Genomic DNA, 18928 nt, shown 5'->3' with positions numbered 1-18928 from the left:
TCACAAAATTTTCATTGGGCGTGTTTACCTTGGGTAGCGTTCCTATGTCCACTGCAGAGTCAGCGCTTCTCTGTCTGTGAGGAGCCGAGCATACTCTAGAGTTAGAATTGACTTGCTTCCTGCTGCCTCCGGTTGCACCCTTTATTTTCCTCGCCCGACACTGGAACAACATTGAGCACAATGCAGTTAAATGTCCGCCGCGGGCCGTTGAAACCCTTGTGCTTTGTTACTGAACTTCGTTTGATGTTAGTGCATTGTGCTGATTTGGCTTGGACTGCTAGCCCTTGTTTGGTGCTTTAGCATCACGGTAATATGGATGTGCCCGAGTCAGGCATTTACTCGAGTGTAAGAGGGCTTACATTCTATCATGTTATGTATGCAAAATATTTGTTTACCAGTGCTATTGGTGACTATGTTTACTAGCATTAAGGGTTTTAAATTTTTCCATTACCTGTTAACGTTGTTGATCACTACCTGCACTACTTCCTGGGTTTGTGGCTTTCTTAATGTTGTTCACTGCCAGCTGAGGTACAGAAGGTCCTAGACTAGTGTATCGATAAGTAAATTCTGCTCTGTTAACCACTAGTATTTGTGGGTCAAACGGTAGCCCAATTCATATGTTTCAGTCATTTCACTTGCCTTGAATTTTGTTGCTCCTTTAAGTGAGAGGTAACGCCTGATGATTTGTCAGTGCCCTTTTTCGTAATTTTAATGGTCCCATATTCTTTTATCTTGTGCGTTTGACAGCTTATTCATCTTGTAAAACCGTTGTTTAATTTAAGAAGTGCCTGTAGTGGAATTTTCTAGAACTTACAGAGTTTAAGAGATTTGACTTTGATTTAAAAAAGGAATTCCGTTCTATTATAGAGGCGCTTCTTCTAAAATGTTGGTAGCTTATTTGCGGCATTCACCTGAACTTAATGATTCGTACTTATTGTCTTCAACATGGCATCTGTGGCGATAAGGTATTGGTTGTCTTTGTAACATAAAGTTTGTACTCTTAGGTAAATAAATGAATATGTTTAAAGATTATTTTCTTCCTTTGAGTGTTGGCAGGTGGCTTCCGTATCGCCATCTCCCCGTACTTTCTTTAATCATTTTTCTGTCGTTTCGTCAGTCGAAGATTCGCCTTCCATTGCCGGTAGCGGACTGCAGTTGGACCCAGGGCCAGAGATTATAATTTATGTACCTGTCTCGCCAACGTCTGACTGTATTTCTCTGGTCATTACCGCTGAGGTTCTCCCCTTGCTACCTGCAACTTCAGGTCGTTGCAGCATGAGAAATCAGGATCCATTTACCTCGAGGGTTTCTTCTTGCTTTTTAAAACTATACGGTACTATCAAAAAGCTTCAGCACAAAGACAGTCCAATCCAGAATCGATACGCCAATCACGCAAAATCGCCGTGAGCACTGTGGCAATCACCGGGGACCCAGTTACAAGATACCCGTTTGGTAAAACATTGTGTCGTGCTGCCTGTTGCACATCCTCGTCCGACAGGAACTGTCGGCCATTCAAGGCCGTTATAGAGGGGCCGAAGCCGTGATAACCACATAGGAGAGAGATAAGAATTACAGAGCGGGCGCTCGAGTGTCTCCCACTTGTAATTTCTGCAGGCCTCCCAGATCGACGGGCGTGTTGTGTCGAATCGCGACCAGCACGGAAATAGGTGCACCATTCGATAGCAGTGGTTTTCGATAGACATGCTGCAGCATACACATTCTTCAATCTCCGATGGATGTCTATCGGTGCCTGGCTTGCGGCAGCCGAGAAAAGAATAACAGCACGCTTGTCTTTTTTGGACGCATTTGGTAATAACGTCGCAGTGGTTTAAATTTCCACATTTACCGCATGCACGTTTGGAAGACGTGAATGTCATACTAGTCCCTTGCCTTCTAGTTGGTGCTAATATACCCACAATGGAGTAGCGCTACGTTGCCAATAGGCAGCAACAACAACCTGATACGGAAACTGACGGATCACCCCTTAATTACCGTGTTTGTGACTTTCTATAACTTCCATGAACAAATGGACTTCGTATTTTCTCCACAGCGAAAACTTGCGTGTCGGCCTCATACAGCAGAAACTCCGCTATAGCCGATTTTTCCACCTCTCCCAACCTGCAATACTGTTGGATGATCCTGATATTGATGGTTTATCCAGTCATTCTCACCTAGACCTTTCTTCATGTACACGGCATGCTGTATACTCCAGACGCTGTGACTGGGTACGTTTTCCGCATTACCAATTTGAGACACTCTTTGATCTTCTTGGTCGGTTTGTACATAGTCTTTACGGCGTGTTTGCATGACGCATAACACACAGCGCATTGTTTCCGTCACTTGGGGGTGAGTACGTGTAACAGAAAGGCCGCACCCGACGTTTCTTCTTGCGGCGTGGCGCTTCGCAACTAGTCAAGTACCCATTGCTCCTTAGGACGCTATTCTGGTGTTGCATCTCGCTTCCGAGGAGCTGTTGCTCAGATGTTTGCTTCTGCGCCTTACCGTTTTCTGTGCAGAATGATTATTTGGAAGTTTGTGTACGCATCGGCCAGTGTGTGTTGGTTTTCAATATGTGCTGTAGCGCAGGTTCTCATAACCCCTCGTAACAAGCATATCCAGAGTATATTCATATTGGCATGGAGACTGTTCAGTTGCGTTAGAAAGTCATCCAACTGTCCTTCGCCACAGCTCCACAAGACGAAGGTGTCGTCGACGTGCTGCTACCACACCGTAAGTTTGCAAGGTGCCAAGCCTATCGCCTGTTGTCACTATTGATGTTATTAATAGGACAACTGGCTCATGAAATGTGAGTATTCGTTAAGACTTTGTAGGATTCAAAGAAAAGAGCTTCAAATTTTGGTAGGTGGACGATACACTAGATACCTCGCTTATATTCGTTGCACTCATGACACCAATTAATCCAATGAACTTTGTTTACCATTTCTCGCTCCTACTATAAAGAACGACAAATATGTAACATTATTAGACATTCACTTAAACAGATCCCAAGAATCTACTAACTAGACTTTATTCACCACTCACTTATGATAAACTTATTTCTTAGCTTTTTTTTAAATAGCGTTTGTCTTACGGAATTGCTGTTCATTTACTGAACAGATTATTTCCATATAAAGACACTGATGCCTGATATGTCAGTAAAAAAGCTACAGACCCTCTGTTTCTAGGACAGCCTCTGCATCTTAACTCACAGACATACTGAGAAAGCTGTGTGGGAGAAAGGAAGATGTGGATGAAAACAGTATAAACTCGAGAGAGATGTGTTTCAACACAAGGGCTGGCCTCTAGGTGATGTCTGCTTCCGCACTGTCACCATATTTATGGGGCGTTATTTTGTTTACGGGAGTTGTGCTCTCCTAATTTCGTTCTCTTTAACAGCAATTCTTCCAATAAAATTTACTTTAATGGACGGTAATTCTCATACGATATTTCAGCAACAAATAGTAAGCAAATAATACCCTTACATACCGTGGAAACATAGGAGAAAATTCGGCGATATAAGCAACACCGAATGATTTAATTGCAAAAATTCCGATTGCTGTTGACTATTCCAGATTATATATGAAGGAAAGAAGTGCAAAGTCGTAAAGAAAACATCACCTCAGCGATATAAATAAATTTTCTGCTTCAACAATTAATTATACTTAAGAATCTAAACGTAACAGAGAATAAAAGATTTTGCAAAAAGTAAATCCACTACCCATTTTTTCATGTATGTCCTTCATGTCTTACATCAGGAACACTCCTACTGTACGTATGGATTATCATACTAACGTTTGGATGCTTTCAGTTTATAAATGTCAATAAAGAATTACTACCCGATTGAAAATGATACGTACCAGATTTTCAGCAGGACACATCTATGTGGGTAACTTCTTTCCTTATGTCTTAAAAACATGCTTCAGTTTCCACCTGGATTTTCTATCGATAGAGATATATTCACCTTTACTGTTGTCTCCAAGTTGGGCCCCACATGACACCAAACCTGTCAGAATATGAATAGTTCTGTGAAAATTTTGTAAGTTGCTTTCCCTTATGCTCAACACTTTGACAGCTTAGTCACCTAAAGGGCACTCAGTGCTCTGAGGACAGTATTGTAAAATAACTCGATATACTAATACAACACTCAGTGCACTGGGAGCAGTATTATAAAATAAGTGGAATATATTCCTACGGTCACGTGAAAGGAAAATTTATTTATATGAAAGATCCTTGTTAACTCTTATATCAAGATAAATGGTCAATAAAGACATTAAATCAAAAAGAATGGGGAAGGGGATTATATTACGAACACTACTAATGATTTTAAACAGAGTAATGAAAGTAGCAAACGCAATATTTCGAGTAATATAAAGGAAAATATCTTATAGATGAAACAAGCGGAATGTACGAGTAATCAAAGAATACAGGAGCAGGTAAAAGTATCCCGTAAGCGAACAACGGTGAAAGTTTTCAAAGAAACAGCAGCTTTGAAATACAAGGTCCCTTCAAGCAGCAACAACAATACGAACAAAGCAGGTGCAGAACTTGAGGAAGTGTTATGCGAGGATCTAGACGGTATCATGATATTAATGATTATTACAGGGTGATTCAGAAGGAAAGGCACATACTTTGAGGTTGGATGGTATAAGTAAATCTGAACAAAAAACTTCAAACGCACATATGTCCTATTCTTAACGGTTCCCGAGGATACTGAAGAAAGCTATGGGGAGCTGGACACATGAAGTTGATAGTAAATGGAACATTGTCATTTAATATTTATTTATTTTTGTACATTTCTTCATAAAAGATGTTCAGAAAGCCCATCGTCAATTACATTGAATTTTACAGCTATTGAGTTGCTGATCTGGGTTAAATCGTACAGTCCTTTACTTCAGAAAACGCATGTAAAATACGAGTGAGAAATTCCTCCTTTGTATCCACTCTGCGCTTATATACTTCGCTCTTAAGCCAATCCCACAAACACTAATCTAATGGAGTAAGTAATCTAATGTAATACAAGGTAATTGACGTAATTTAAAGTAATTAATGTAATGTAAGTGAGTGCTGTTGAAGAAGAACATGCGATTGATGCCTGTGATTTTCAAACAGCTATATGTAGGAAACGGTTCAGAAAAGGGCATAAGTTCATTTGATGTTAAGCCACCAATACTGTCACCCCTCAAAGCATGTACCTTTCCTTCCGACTCACTCCGTTTAAATTAAAATGAACCCAAGCTACGACTGTAATTCAAAAGTGCATATATTACGTAATGAGAGATAAATTACGAAGAATGTGGGGTAACATCACTCAAAACTGTCAACAGAAAAGTGATAACTAAAAATTGTGGGTGCTAGAAAACCATGAACGAACAGAGTGTAAATCAGAGTGTTTCTTGTAAACACATCAGGTGTACAAGGACTGTGACCATTATTAGAAATTAAAAATTATCCAGCCTTGAATCTATAATTACTATGTAACTTTTGCTCGTAATATCTTTAAAAGTGTGGATATAGGCAGTTCGAGATGCTACAGAGAGAATCTGGTAGTAGATATGGAAATTCGTTCATACTGGGCCCCTAAAACTCAGACTGCCACTTTGTACGACACTACACACTACAGCTCGCACTTCTACTAACACGCTTTGCAGCCAGCACGTTGCCTCAGCGCCTAGGTCTTTGCAGAAACAGGTGTGGGGTAGAAACAATGAGACATGGATCTCAGATAGATCGGGGTGTCTCTTACCGCCTCAGTGTTTGTGCGACATTATGTGTGATACTGAAATAGCCACGATTACCTTGACTGTTAGGTGAAGGATTGCAGTATACTGGCTGAAGTGACTCGGACAAACTTCAGAACATCACAAAACCATGCATAAGAATCTTTAGCTTGAAAATTGATGACTGCATATATGGCATTGATAGTTGGTGAAAGACCAAGAGTGTTATATACTATTCCGTAATGTCAGGCAGCGGCTGAGAATGGACTATATCAAATCCAGCAATGGACGGCATACATGCTAACGGGACACGGTTTCATTCCTCACACAGAATGCCCAAAAAGTCGTGGAAAATTTGAACACATCTGACAAGAAATACAGCTCAGTAAGAGACAGTCCATTGCACTGTGCAGACTCCTAAATAGTAATAGAAACCCTCATATTCGCAATCAGTCCTGAAGGACTCACGCCAGCAGTGTGGAAAGAAATTCCAGGCTGGTCTAAGGATGGGAGTAACTGATGTTCCTTTTGAAAGAAATTTGATCTCAGTATCTGTTATGTTCTACTTTTGTCTTTTTCCAAAATTCATTTTATATTTCCTTCTTTCAGAAGTTGGCTTCCTAGGTATGCAAGAGAAATGGTGAAAGCTCCAAGCAGAACATTAACGCCAGATCAAGGAACCTTCTAGATGATAAAGAAACCTGTACAAATTAACCGTAGCAAAGGAGAAGAAATATACACTTACAGCTCCCACCAGTGATTTATCAGTGAAGCAGCCATAGTAACTCATTCGTAAAACAGTGAAATGGTATTGCTAGTCGTGTGAGAAAGATGGAATGGAAGAAAAAACCATACAAATGAAATGCAAAATGTGGATTCATCCAAATGAGCATAATAGTGGATGTGAGTGAAAAGTTCCATTGCAATTACTCCATATTGTGATGTAAGCCTCCATTTTGTGATCTATGAAATAAAATATTGAACATTTTCTTAAACTTAGACTAGTACGTATTGTTAAGCTTAGAGATACAGTTTAAAGGTGGTACAACTTATTTACTCACTATTACAAGTTAGGAAACCACATTCCTAATTTGTACTCCTTGCATATGTTTAGACAATTAACTGTAGTGTGCCTCTTTCTCTCAGAATTTAGATTGTTAGGATCAGATACTAAAAAAAAAAAAAAAAATCCTCCTATTGTGATCGGCATTATTTACTTATTTTGTTAACTTACTGTTGGGCTACAACAAAATTTAAATAGTGGTACCACTTAGGCTTCTCTCATCTACCTCGTTTACTATTTATCCTAGTTAGCAAAAAATTTAACTTCTCAGTAAACAAGACTTATTCTAAATTGTGACTATGAAAGTTTTATTTCGCCCAGCGTCAATTTTAAAAAACAAAGTCGAAGAACAACGAACTGCTGTCCACGCAGTTCCGAACTGTATAAGAAGAAACAGGTGTTAATAAACAGAAGTCACATAAAATATTTAGTCACTTCTCTACGACATCTCTAAAGCTGGGAAATAACTAATAATATAGAAATAAGATCTCCAATAGGGTACTTAGGGAATTCTGGGAGATTAGTAGAAGTTGTACGAATGATGAAAAAGCCGTGTGAATATATGGCTGGCGGTGAATGCGTAAGACGGGACGTATTCAGAATGAAGGCAGCAAAATAACCCATGACGGAAAGATCAAGGAGGGCATAAAAAGCACGCTAACACAAGGAAAGCGGACATTCCCGGCCAAGAGGAGTCTAGTAGTATCAAACATTGGCTTTAATTTGAGGAAGAAATTTCTGAGAACGAACGTTAAGAGCACAGCATATACAGGTATGGCAGTGAAACATGGACTGGGGTAAATTGGAAGTGAACCAGAGCTCTGTTAACAGGGTGAACCGTGAGTTTTACAACTTATATCATAGACATGACAAGCTGTAATAGAAAACATTCTATTTACTTGCAGCTGTAGAAATTTTAACGTTTACATGTACAAGAACTCAAACACAGTTGAAGAACGTAAATTTATACACTATTCGGAAGTACGAGGAACAATCTTAGTTGTTATATTGATAATGAGAATAGTGATAGGACAAAAATGAGAGCAGGAGTAATTTGTGTCCATCAACTCCATCCCTCTGTTAGATGAGAGCCTTAGAATAGACTTTCAGGCCACTTTCCTTTAGTACCTATTTCTACCTGCAGGTTTAGTGCTGACTATTTTTTAGAGTTAGAATGTGTTACTCATATTCGCTACTAAGTACTACCTAACGTATTATAGGTTTTTGTGTACATGTTTAAATTCCAAGGTATTGATGCATTAATCTTCCTCATTAAAAAAAGCGATAATTACAAATTATAGTACAGTACACTACTTAAAGACACAGTTTGTCGTACTTCTGTTATTGAGTTCCTGTGAACTTCTAGTGTACGTGACTTTTTTTAGTCTTCTGAATCGTTTGATGCCGCGTGCCTCGAATTTCTCTAATGTGCCAACCTTCCCATCTCAGAGTAGCACTTACTATCTACGTCCTCAGGTATTTGCTGGATGTATCCCATATTCTGTTTTCCTCTACGGTTTTTACCCTCTGCAGCTCCCTCTAGTACCATGGAAGTTACGATGTCTTATCACATGTCCTATCATACTTATATTCCTTTCCTCGTCGATTCTGTGGAAAACCTTACCATTCCTTACCGTACCAGTACACCTAATTTTCATCACTCTTCTGTACACCATTTGTCAAACAAGCTATGACCAATGACCTGAGTCGCTTAGATCAAACTACGATTGTTGTAATAATCTTGAAAAGATGAATACGTTTACTGAAACAGAATGCACTTTATATCAGGTGCTATTTATGTAGAAATCGATTGAGTTATTGCCAGTATTCATTTGTCCTGAAAGGCATAAATGTCAGTATGTGTTTAGGCATATATGCGTTCAGAAACATCAGCTCACAACTCTTATTATAAGAATTTGGATCGTTTCTTTTGAAATATCGGTGATATTAAATTTAATTCACGTGTGAAACTCGAGTTATGCAACAGACTTTTCCATGAAATACTTGGTTTTGAGGAAGAAATGTCGGCGAGATGCAAGTACAGGCGGCAGGACGCACGTTATTCCAGGGCCCGCGTCGTTGTTCCCATCGAGCAAAGTCTGTAACACTCCAAGTGTAAGTAATGAAGATGAATGAATTAATAATTTTACGGTTAGGAAGTCAGTCGCAGTCTGATGAGAGCGTATTTCTGTGCAAAAACAAGCTCCTCGTTGTTTACCAGGCCAGTGTTATCACAATCAATACACTCGCAATTCATTTCTGATCGTTGCCTCGAGTAAACAGTGAAGCCCCTAAATAAAAATTACTGGAGGATTGTAGACTCATGTTGCTAATCAGTGTGAACAAAACAGCTGTTTAAACTTTGTAAATGTTCACTATGAAATAACATCACTTCTTGGTTTGATTCAGTAACGTAAGAAGCATAAAACGTACGTTTGTCCTGTCTCCAGTCAACTGAAGCACTTGTGACGCAGTTCATCATTGACGAAGTACAGCGTGGTTATAAAGAAACTTTTACTACTTGAGAGGCTCCCCATTGAAAACTAATGACGGCAGGACGAAGAAATTTTGTGGAAACATTTTTAAGGTCATGCGAAACTGAACTAACGAAACCACCATTTTAATTTGAACATGAGTGGGTGACATTTGTTAGTTGCATACCATGTTTACGTTCCAAGCTACAATGTTTCGCTCAAGGTGACGACCATCTGAATCAGTGACAGCGTGGAACCACACTACAGACACCATTTCACAACTGTTCGCAGCACTTTTCGAGCGGTGACCATGGATTGTACAGTTGTCGTGACACAGCTCGTGGGCTCCTTGAATATCGCATATTGCGTCCAGCTTTCTCAGCCATGCCAACAGTAAATTCTACAACAATTTGTGGCGCAACTGGCGGTCCGTTTCAATCAGGAATAATTCTCAAATCGCCAGATAATTTGTTCTTGTTAATCATGTTCTTCAATCCCGGTAGGAAACAGGACCTCTCCGTAGTCTTTTGCCCCATCGAAACTCGCGAAGAGCGGCAACACATTGCTGTTGTGTTGATAAACAACTTTACGAGTAAATCACAGCTCACCTTGTCCAGACTTACGTTGACAGCCTGAAACTGTAATACACATTGATGCTTGTATTTCAGACCTACGCCACTGCACCAGTACCAGCCCCTAATGGCATGTTATAACATTAGCACTACTAGCAATGCAAATTCTGCAGTGCACATCATTCCTATAAAGTTGGGTACCCATACGTCTGAATTTAATTGTAATCACCCTGTTTATTAAACGTTACCAACTAGATCTACACTGATAAACCAAAACATTGTGACCACATCCACCGACACATTGGATGCCGCTTGGTGCCATTGCGGGGACGGGACGCGATAAAAAACGTGTGTAAGCGGAGTAGACACGGCCGGGGGATCAACCAAGTGAAGATATTGGTTGCAAACAGGGAAATCCATTGAGATTGGTGACTTTGCCAAAGGGCAGGTTATTATTACGTAGAGTCTGCAAACTAGTATCTCCAAAACGACGAAATAAGTGGAATGTTCTCGCGGTAATATCGTGAACATCGACGGAAAGAGGTAGAAGGAAAGTGAAACTACCACTAGGCGCCAAATGCCTGGACGTGCATGACTCTTGGGCTTCGGAGGCTTGTCTGCTCTGTAAGGTAGGGTAGATGGCGATCTGTGGCATCTCTGCCGAAAGGCCACAATGCTGGTACCTGCGCAATTGTTTCGGTGCACGCCGTTAATCGTACATCGTTGAACGTGGAGCTCTGCAGCAGACCACCTCTGCTTGTTCACATGTGGACCCAACGACATCGTCAATTACGATTGCAGTGGACACGGGACCGTCGTGATTTAACAATCGATCAACGGAAATGTTTTGGCTCTTCGCGTGAACCATATTTTTGCAACGTTAGGTCGATCTTCGTCTCCACAAACGCCGTCATCAAGGTGAACGGCCGCTCGAAACGTGCATCAGACTACGGTCGCTGACTGATGGGAGCAGTCCTTCTGCGCTTTCGTTGGACCTGTGGTTGGACCTATGGTTGGACCTGTGGTTGGACCCATGGTGATAATCCAAGATACACTGACAGTTGTGAACCACCTGCATCCCTTCATGCTTGAGGCCTTTCCAGACGGTGATTTCATCTTTCAGCAGTATCACGGCCCGTGTCTGGGAACCAGAACTGTGCTACAAAGGCTTGGGAAGCATCATAGCGAACTCAAGTTGATGTCTCGGCGACCAAAGTCGCCTGCTCCCATTGAATCCATATGAGCAGCTCTCGAGCACCATCATTACATACACGAATCAGTTGCTCGATACTTTCACTAATTACGTGAACTATGCGTAGACATCTAATGCCACATACCTCCACCAACTTACCAACAAACTGTCGCATCCCTGATACGCACAATCAGTGATGTATTTCGTTCCAAAGACGGACCAACAAGCTATTAAGCAGGTGTGTGTGTGTGTGTGTGTGTGTGTGTGTGTGTGTGTGTGTGTGTGTGTGAATTCCTACTGGACCCAACTGCTGAGGTCATCGGTTCTAACGTAAACTAACTTAAGCTAAGAACAACACACGCACTCATGCCCGAGGGAGTACACGAACAGCCGGCGGGAGGGCCTGCGCAATCCGTGGCATGCCCCCTCAAACTGCGTGGCCACTCCGCGCGGCCTAAGCAAGTGGTCATACTCTTTTGGCTGATCAGTGTAAATGTAAGGAATATTAATGTCAAAAGCAATAATGTTTTGGTGAAATAAATAGGAACTCGTACAAACTTAAATTTCGTGTTCAATGGCACCGTGATTTACTTAATACGTCAAGATGGGGTGAAAATACTAGAAAAAACTATGAGGTAACTCACTAACGTAAATGTCATGTCACTGAAGATAAACCTCCCAATGAGAGACTGAGTTGAACGAGAAATAATGGTCAACAGCTAGACGGTGAATAATTCGGATGTATTTCCCCATATAATTGGTTTCAGTATAAACATCCACGAGTATACAGCCCAGAGTATACAGTCACTTGGAAAACTGCTCTACTTGGTACACAAGACACATTGATGAGACGGAACAGTACCTGCTTACTGGCCTGCAATGCAACGAGGATTCTGCGTGTCATGGACTCGAGAAGTCCTTGGTAGGTGTCCCGATGTTTATGTGCAGGTCACTCATTTCCCCGAAATTACGGGCTAGTAGGAAAAATAGGATGAGCTCTATGAATATGAAGAGCTCAGATGGTAAGCCAGTACCAAGTAATAACTAGAAATCTTAAAAGTGCAGGGAATATATACAAGGACTAAGCAAGGGAAACGCTGGCACCCGATAATGTCCCAGATGTCCCATCGGGTTGAGATAATACTAATCTGGTTGCTAAGATATCAACGTGAGTTAACTATTCTTGCTCATAAAACCATTGTAGCACAATTATGGCCTTGTGACAAAACATTCATTGTCTTGGAAAATACCATAGTTTTCGGGGAAGTCACCAAGCACGAAACGATTCATTTGATGGTCGTTAGTATTCATACAGTCCACAGCTGTCGACGGGTGACATGGAAGCCCAGATGAATGTCCCACGTAGCATAATACTGGCCCCACCGGCCTGCGTCCGTGACCCAGTGAATGTTTCGAACAGGTGTTCGCCTGGGTGTCGTAGAATCGGACACGACCAACGATCTGTTGTAACAAGAAACGTTTCCATTGGTGTATCTTTCCATTGATACACGGCCCAAATTCGATAATACAGTGTCCATTGACATCTTAATTGACGGCGTCGTTGTGATAAGTGAGAAAAAGTGTTTGCTGCGGAGCACCGTGTTCACCTATGTGCCCTGAACGGTACGCGCCGAAACACTTTGGCCTGCACTAGCATTCAGCTCTGTCATCAGATATGCCACGGATTGACGCCTAATAAGATTTACAGAGTTGACCAGCCTCCGACCACCAAGTCCTATGACAAAGCGTAGACGTCGAACACCTTGTCGCCTTTACGTGATTTCACCGTCCTCCAACCACTTTCTATAGATCTTCGAGACAGTAGCGCAGAACAGCCTGTCCGCTTTGCCGTTTTCGGGATGCTCGTTCCGAGGTGCAGTCTTTGTTAAAGTCGCTTCCCCTTCTGCGGGTCGCGTCGTGCTACAGGGACTCGCCATTTGCGTCTGCTCCGTTTGTAAACTTTCCTTTCCGCATCACATTCCCTCAACAGTAACATGAGGTATTCAGCCTCAGTGTAGGTACTGGCCATACAGGTATGGCTGATAATTGTATGTGAGCGAGGTGTAATATACTCAGACATCAATATGAATAATAATTCAACTACAGTCGATTAGTAGTGGAAAGCATCAGGACCATATGAGGGTTTATAGTATTCTATAAAGATTATGCGAAAGAACTTCCTCCCCTTGTAGTAGATTATCATAGGTCGCTGATCAACGAAAATCTCCTCTATAAAGATGAACATGGATTTCGCAAACAGAGATCTTGCGAGACTCAACTCGCTTTGTTCTTCCATAAGATCGGTAACACCTTAGACAAAGGCGCTTAATTTGATGCCGTGTTCCATGTCTTCAGGAACACAACTGACACCGACCCTCACTTCCGTATACTGAAAATATAATACGAGCTTACCTAGTGTTGGACCAAATCTGTGACTACACTCAAGACTTCGTTGTAGATAGAACTCAGCACGTCGCCCTTAAAGAAACAAAATCGACAGATGTAATTATAATTTTCCGAGTGCACTAAAGAAGTATGATAGGACCATTACTGTTTACAGTGTATTTAAATGATTAGTAGCAAGCTTTGGAAGCGCTTTATTATTCTTCGCAAATGCGACTATAGCAAGGTCAGAGGACAATATCGATATGCAGAATAACCTGCAAATGATTAATCAATGGTACAGGTTATGTCAGTTGACCTTGAACGTAAATAAATGTAACACATTGCGCATACATGGAAAAGGAACTCCACTACTGCACAACTAGACTATTGAAGACAAATTCCTGGAAACAATATCTGTCGTAAGAATTTAGGAATAACTATTCAGAGCGACCTTAAGTGGAATATCCACATAAAGCAAACAGTAAGAAAAGCAAACAGACTGAGATTTATAGGCAAGATCTAAAAGAAATATAACTTATCCACGAAGGAAATGGCATACAGGGCTCTTGTTCGACCAATTCTTGAGCACTGTTCTTCCATCTGGGATCCGTACTATGAAGGACTAATAGAAGAAATAGTGAAGATCCAACGAAGAGCGACGTTTCGTCGAGGGATCGTTTAGTCGACGCGAGAGCGTTACCGAGATGCCCAGCAAACTCCAGTCGCAGACGCTACAAGAGAGGCGTTGTGCATCACGGAGAGGTTTACTCTTGAAATTTCGAGAGAGCACTTTCCGGAAAGAGTGTTACAACAGATCACTTCCTCCCCCACACATCTTGCGAAATTATGACAACCAGAAAATGTGAGAAATTAGAGCCAGTACAGAGGTTGAATGACAGTCATTCTTCCGCGCCCATTGCTGAGCAGAAAAGGGGAAGGGAATATTGAGTGGAACCAGAACTACCATCCCCCAAACATCGTCAGGTGGCTTTTGGAGTCTGATGCAGATGTGGAGAATTTCAGTATTAAGGAAGGCAGATGCTGCAAAGTGTAAATATTACCGATTTATCAGATTAGTAAGTTATGCTTCCATAAACACACAATTATTTACAGAAAAATGGAATACAAAAACAAAGAATTGGCCGAAGACGACCTCGGGAAGTCCGGGGTTTTGGATAAACGTAGAAAACGAGTGACAAAAATAATAACGCTACGTTTTGTGTTAGAAGGTAAGTTTAAGAAACGCAAACCCACGTTCATAGCATTTCTATATTTAGAGCAACCTTTTGACGATGGTGACTGGAGTATATTCTTCGTAATTCAGAAGGTAGCAGGGATAAAATACAAGAGTCGAAAATTTGTTTACGCGTTCCATAGAAACCAGGCTGCCGTTATAAGAGTCGAAGATCTGGTTGAGAAGTGAGTGACACAGATTTAAGTCCTATTCACTTTATTAATCCTACTGTTCATTTAGCGAGCAGTAGAGAAAACTTGACATATTTATAGAAGGAACGCAGCATGAACAAATAAAGACATTGAGGTTTGTTGACGATATTGTCATCCTGAGACGAGGTAAAGAAGAGCAGTTGGATGGAAATAAAAGTTGTAATTAGATGAGCAACGACAAAAGTAATACTCGGGTAATGGAATGTAGTCGAATCAAATATACGATGGAGTTAAACTAATAAATGAGAAACTAAATTACTGTGAGTTTTCCTATTTCCAGGCAGATGGTGGCGAAAATAGAGAGGACGTAAAATGTAATCAGGCAATGGAAATTCGGACAAAAAGACGTCAGAAGATTTGGGAATGTGCTGTTAAGTCACATTCTGAGATCTTTAAAAACAGATTGAAATGGATGTTCGTTGTTGTATTTGTGCAGAAACGACGAGACTTGCATCGAAGAGAGTAGCGTGGAGAGTTCAATCAAACCAATCATCCGACAGAAAACGATAACAGCAACACATAGGAGTCCCCATCTGTTTTCCATAAAGTGCATCAGAATTAATTCCAGCATAGTAGATAGGCAGAGTAGATTTAAGTACCCGAAACGAACAAAGACAGATGCAAAAGCTAAGGCACTACTAAATCTGTATGAGTAGTGCGAAAAATTGATGGGTTACTATACTGAAAATTAAAATAAATAACGGTTTTAATTTGGCGACAATTTTTACAGTGAGTACAATTTGTTAATAATACTGTCAAATGAAGTAATGAAAACGCTATTAATTTTTAAATTATTTGTTAGGAAGACTTGTCCCCAAATAATTTGACATGCTGGTGCATGGAGGCGGTATCCTACTTTTCAGCGCTAAATAAATTTGGAGCATAGAGTGGAAGATTAGCAAGGTCGGGGTAAAGGTCTAGTGGTTGCAGATAGTGTAATGGGAGTCACAAGTACTGAAGACAAAGTCGGTGTGATAGTTGCTAAGATAGCTGACATCAAAGGGGCATATTTTTCAAGTTAGAGTCACGTTACAGGCAGACAGTATTGAAAGAAATCAGAGTAGTACAAGACCATAATACCTGTAATAGCTCCCCGAAAAATAAATTTAATTTGTTTCAATAGAACATTGGAAGATTGAAAAACAAGACAGATGAGCTTATTGTGCGCCTAGAGATGTGGAAGATTCTGAGTGGATAGGTGTTCTTTGCCTCTCTGAGCAACACGTAACTACAGGGATGGAGAAGTTAAATTTCAAGGACTATAGACTTGCATCATTCTCGTGCAGACTTAAATTGGAAAAAGGAAGAGTTTCAACATGTGTAAAAGTTGGATGTAAAGTCAAAAGTAAGGAAACAAAATTTTTTTGTGTTGATCAGAACTTAGAAACATATGTTTGTGAGTTGTTACTGTAGAATACTTCTCTAGTAACTGTAACACTCTATAGATATCCTATAGGAAACTTTCAGCTATTTACGAGAAATTTTGATGCATTATTGAGCTTCGTGTCACGTAGAAGGAAACAGTATATTGCGGATATTTCACTGAATATTTCTTAAATATATCGATGGAAAAATGAATTAGAATTAGTGTTTGGGTGTTTAAATCTAATTTGGTAGTCAATTTCACAGCTCGTATGCAGCAAAATAGTAGGACACTGATTCATAACGTTTTCATAGACAGTGCTCAAGCTGAAACAATTAATGTGTACGCAATCTGATCATAATGCACAATTAATGAAAATACACAGCGTGTCGCGTTACATCCTTGTGACAGGTCCATACAAACCAGTGAGGCTTCTTAATGAGAACCGGATACACTGTTTTAAGAGTAAGCTAAGAGAAATGGTATGGGAGGAGGTATATGTAGAAACAGGTGCTTGTATCAATTACAGTTTATTCGAGACTGAAGATCTCTCAAGATTTGAAAGTTGTTTTCTTAAAAAATTATCCAAAAGATTCATAAAAAGTTTAGTAAGCTACGGATAACTAAGGGAATTAAAATATCGTGTAAGAGGAAGAGGGAAGTTTATGTAAATGCCAGAGTAAGTCAAGATCCGACATTACCTGCATACTACCAAAAGTACTGTAGTATTTTAAGGAAAGTCATTAAAATGTCCACAAGTATGCTCGCTCTGACAGAAATAAATAATGCATATAATAAGATTAAAACTATATGGGACATTGTCAAATGGGGGACAGGACAGCTAGTCAGTGTACAAGATTCCATTACCATTAAACTAAATGACAATTTTGTGACTGACAGTTCACAAGTTGGAGGTACTTTTAATAATCACTTTCTAAACGTAATAACAAATATAGGATTAAATGGTTCAGATGAAGAATCAAGAGACTATATTAAAAATGCCACTCCACGAAACATTAAGCAACTAGAAGTAGAACCAACATCATTCACTGAAATTAATATAACTGTAGAAATTCTTTAGAAATCTCTTGTGGGGTTGGTGGTATTTCAGACAAATTCCTGAAAAATTCTTACAATTTAATAAGTAATGTCCTTCGTGATATAAGCAATGCATCACTAGCACAAGGAATTTTTCAAGACAGGCTAAAGTATGCAATTATTAAGCCATTTCATAAGAAAGGAGACAAGACAGACTTAAATAGTTATCGTCCAGTTTCCTTACTGATATCCTTCTCGAAAATACGTATTTGAAAAAGTAGTCTCTCACTTAAGTGGAAATAAGTTTCTTAGCGTACCACACTTTGGATTGCAGATAGGTGCAAGCCTTAAATAATAATATATCTCTTGTTGATATTTTGTGTGATTTCTCCAAGTTCTACGATTGTGTAGATCACGATTCTCTCGAAAAACACACAAGTTTTAGGGAATTGGTAGCTTCACGAACAGCTGGTTTGAATAATACTTGACAAACAGAATGCAAAATAATTCAGACAATGTCGGAAGGGTAGGAAATTTTAGTGACTGGGCTAAAAATCACAAATAGAGTCCCATAGGCTTCAATGTTGGGTCCACTCATATTCCTTATACACGTGAATGATTTTCCACTGAATACTCAACAAAAATAATTGGTACATTTTGTTGACGATACTAGTTTTATAATAATTTCCACCAGAGAGAAAGCAACAGAAGAGTAAGTAAATAGTATTTTTTAAAGAATTATTAAGTGATTCTCTGAAAATGGGCTGTTCCCAAATTTTGAAGAAAACACATAAAATTCACTTTTGTACAAGTATAGACATACCAACAACCGACGTAGAACATGAACAGAAGTCAGTAAGTAGGGCAGAATGCTTCAATTGTTTGTGTGTACATATTGATGAAAACTTGAACTGGAAGAAGCATATTACTGAGATTCCTTAAGCTTAACTACTTTTTCTCTTCGTATAATTGCTAATCTTGAAAACAAACTTAGCAGCCTCCTGACGTATTTTACATATTTACACTCAATAATGTCGTACGAAATAATTTTTTCTAGATAACTTCTTGTATTTTATGGACGAATTTCTAAGTAAAAACTGGCAGCCAGTACATTTAAAAAATCTTGTTTTTCAGTGTAGATGTATGACTAGGAATAAAATGATAATTTGTTATAATTGAAAGAAAACAGCCCTCGGTCACTATTTTTGACGAATTAACCGGGTTTCGAAAGTGCTAGGAGTGTCTTCCTCAGAATTTAAATCAAAGAAAGGTCTATAACATGGTCACAGAATTATGACTAAAAACGTATGATACAGTGTATAAATACAGAATCATAGTGAAAGATTGGCAGTACTTATATGTCATTTATAAAATATTAAATATGCCAAAAGGGCATTAGTCACAAAGAAATTTAAGATAAAAAATTGTGGTGGAGAGCCACTAAGGGCAGCTCGTTACTTGCGTGGTTACAGGTTGCAGCCTTTGGAACATGTAACTAACTAACCATTTAGAAGACAGTATTACACGCCAGTTCTACTTGTTAAGAAAGGGAGGTCGGATGGAGTCGTACTTATACCCTGTATCATATGTTTTTAGTCATAATTTTGTGACCATGTCATAGACCTTTCTTTGTTTTAAATTCTGAGGGAGACACTCCTAGCAGTGTCGAAACCCGGTT

General features: G+C 39.8%; 1 protein-coding gene across 1 annotated transcript in view; it reads right to left on the bottom strand.

Annotated features, from left to right (window-relative positions):
* LOC124548682 (neurotrimin) overlaps nucleotides 1-18928 on the bottom strand; it is a gene marked incomplete at its 3' end in the record, with an annotated part of 1196053 nt that overhangs the window by 1172492 nt on the left and 4633 nt on the right. The window contains exon 2 of the mRNA XM_047125186.1: nucleotides 3962-4003. Within this exon, the coding sequence (XP_046981142.1) occupies nucleotides 3962-4003 (42 nt within the window). The remainder of the gene's footprint in view (nucleotides 1-3961; nucleotides 4004-18928) is intronic.

This window comes from Schistocerca americana, chromosome 1, assembly GCF_021461395.2.
Source record: "Schistocerca americana isolate TAMUIC-IGC-003095 chromosome 1, iqSchAmer2.1, whole genome shotgun sequence".
Taxonomy (NCBI): Eukaryota; Metazoa; Arthropoda; class Insecta; order Orthoptera; family Acrididae; genus Schistocerca; species Schistocerca americana.
The sequence above is the reverse complement of the archived record's forward strand: the minus strand, read 5'-3'. Positions and strand labels throughout refer to the sequence as shown.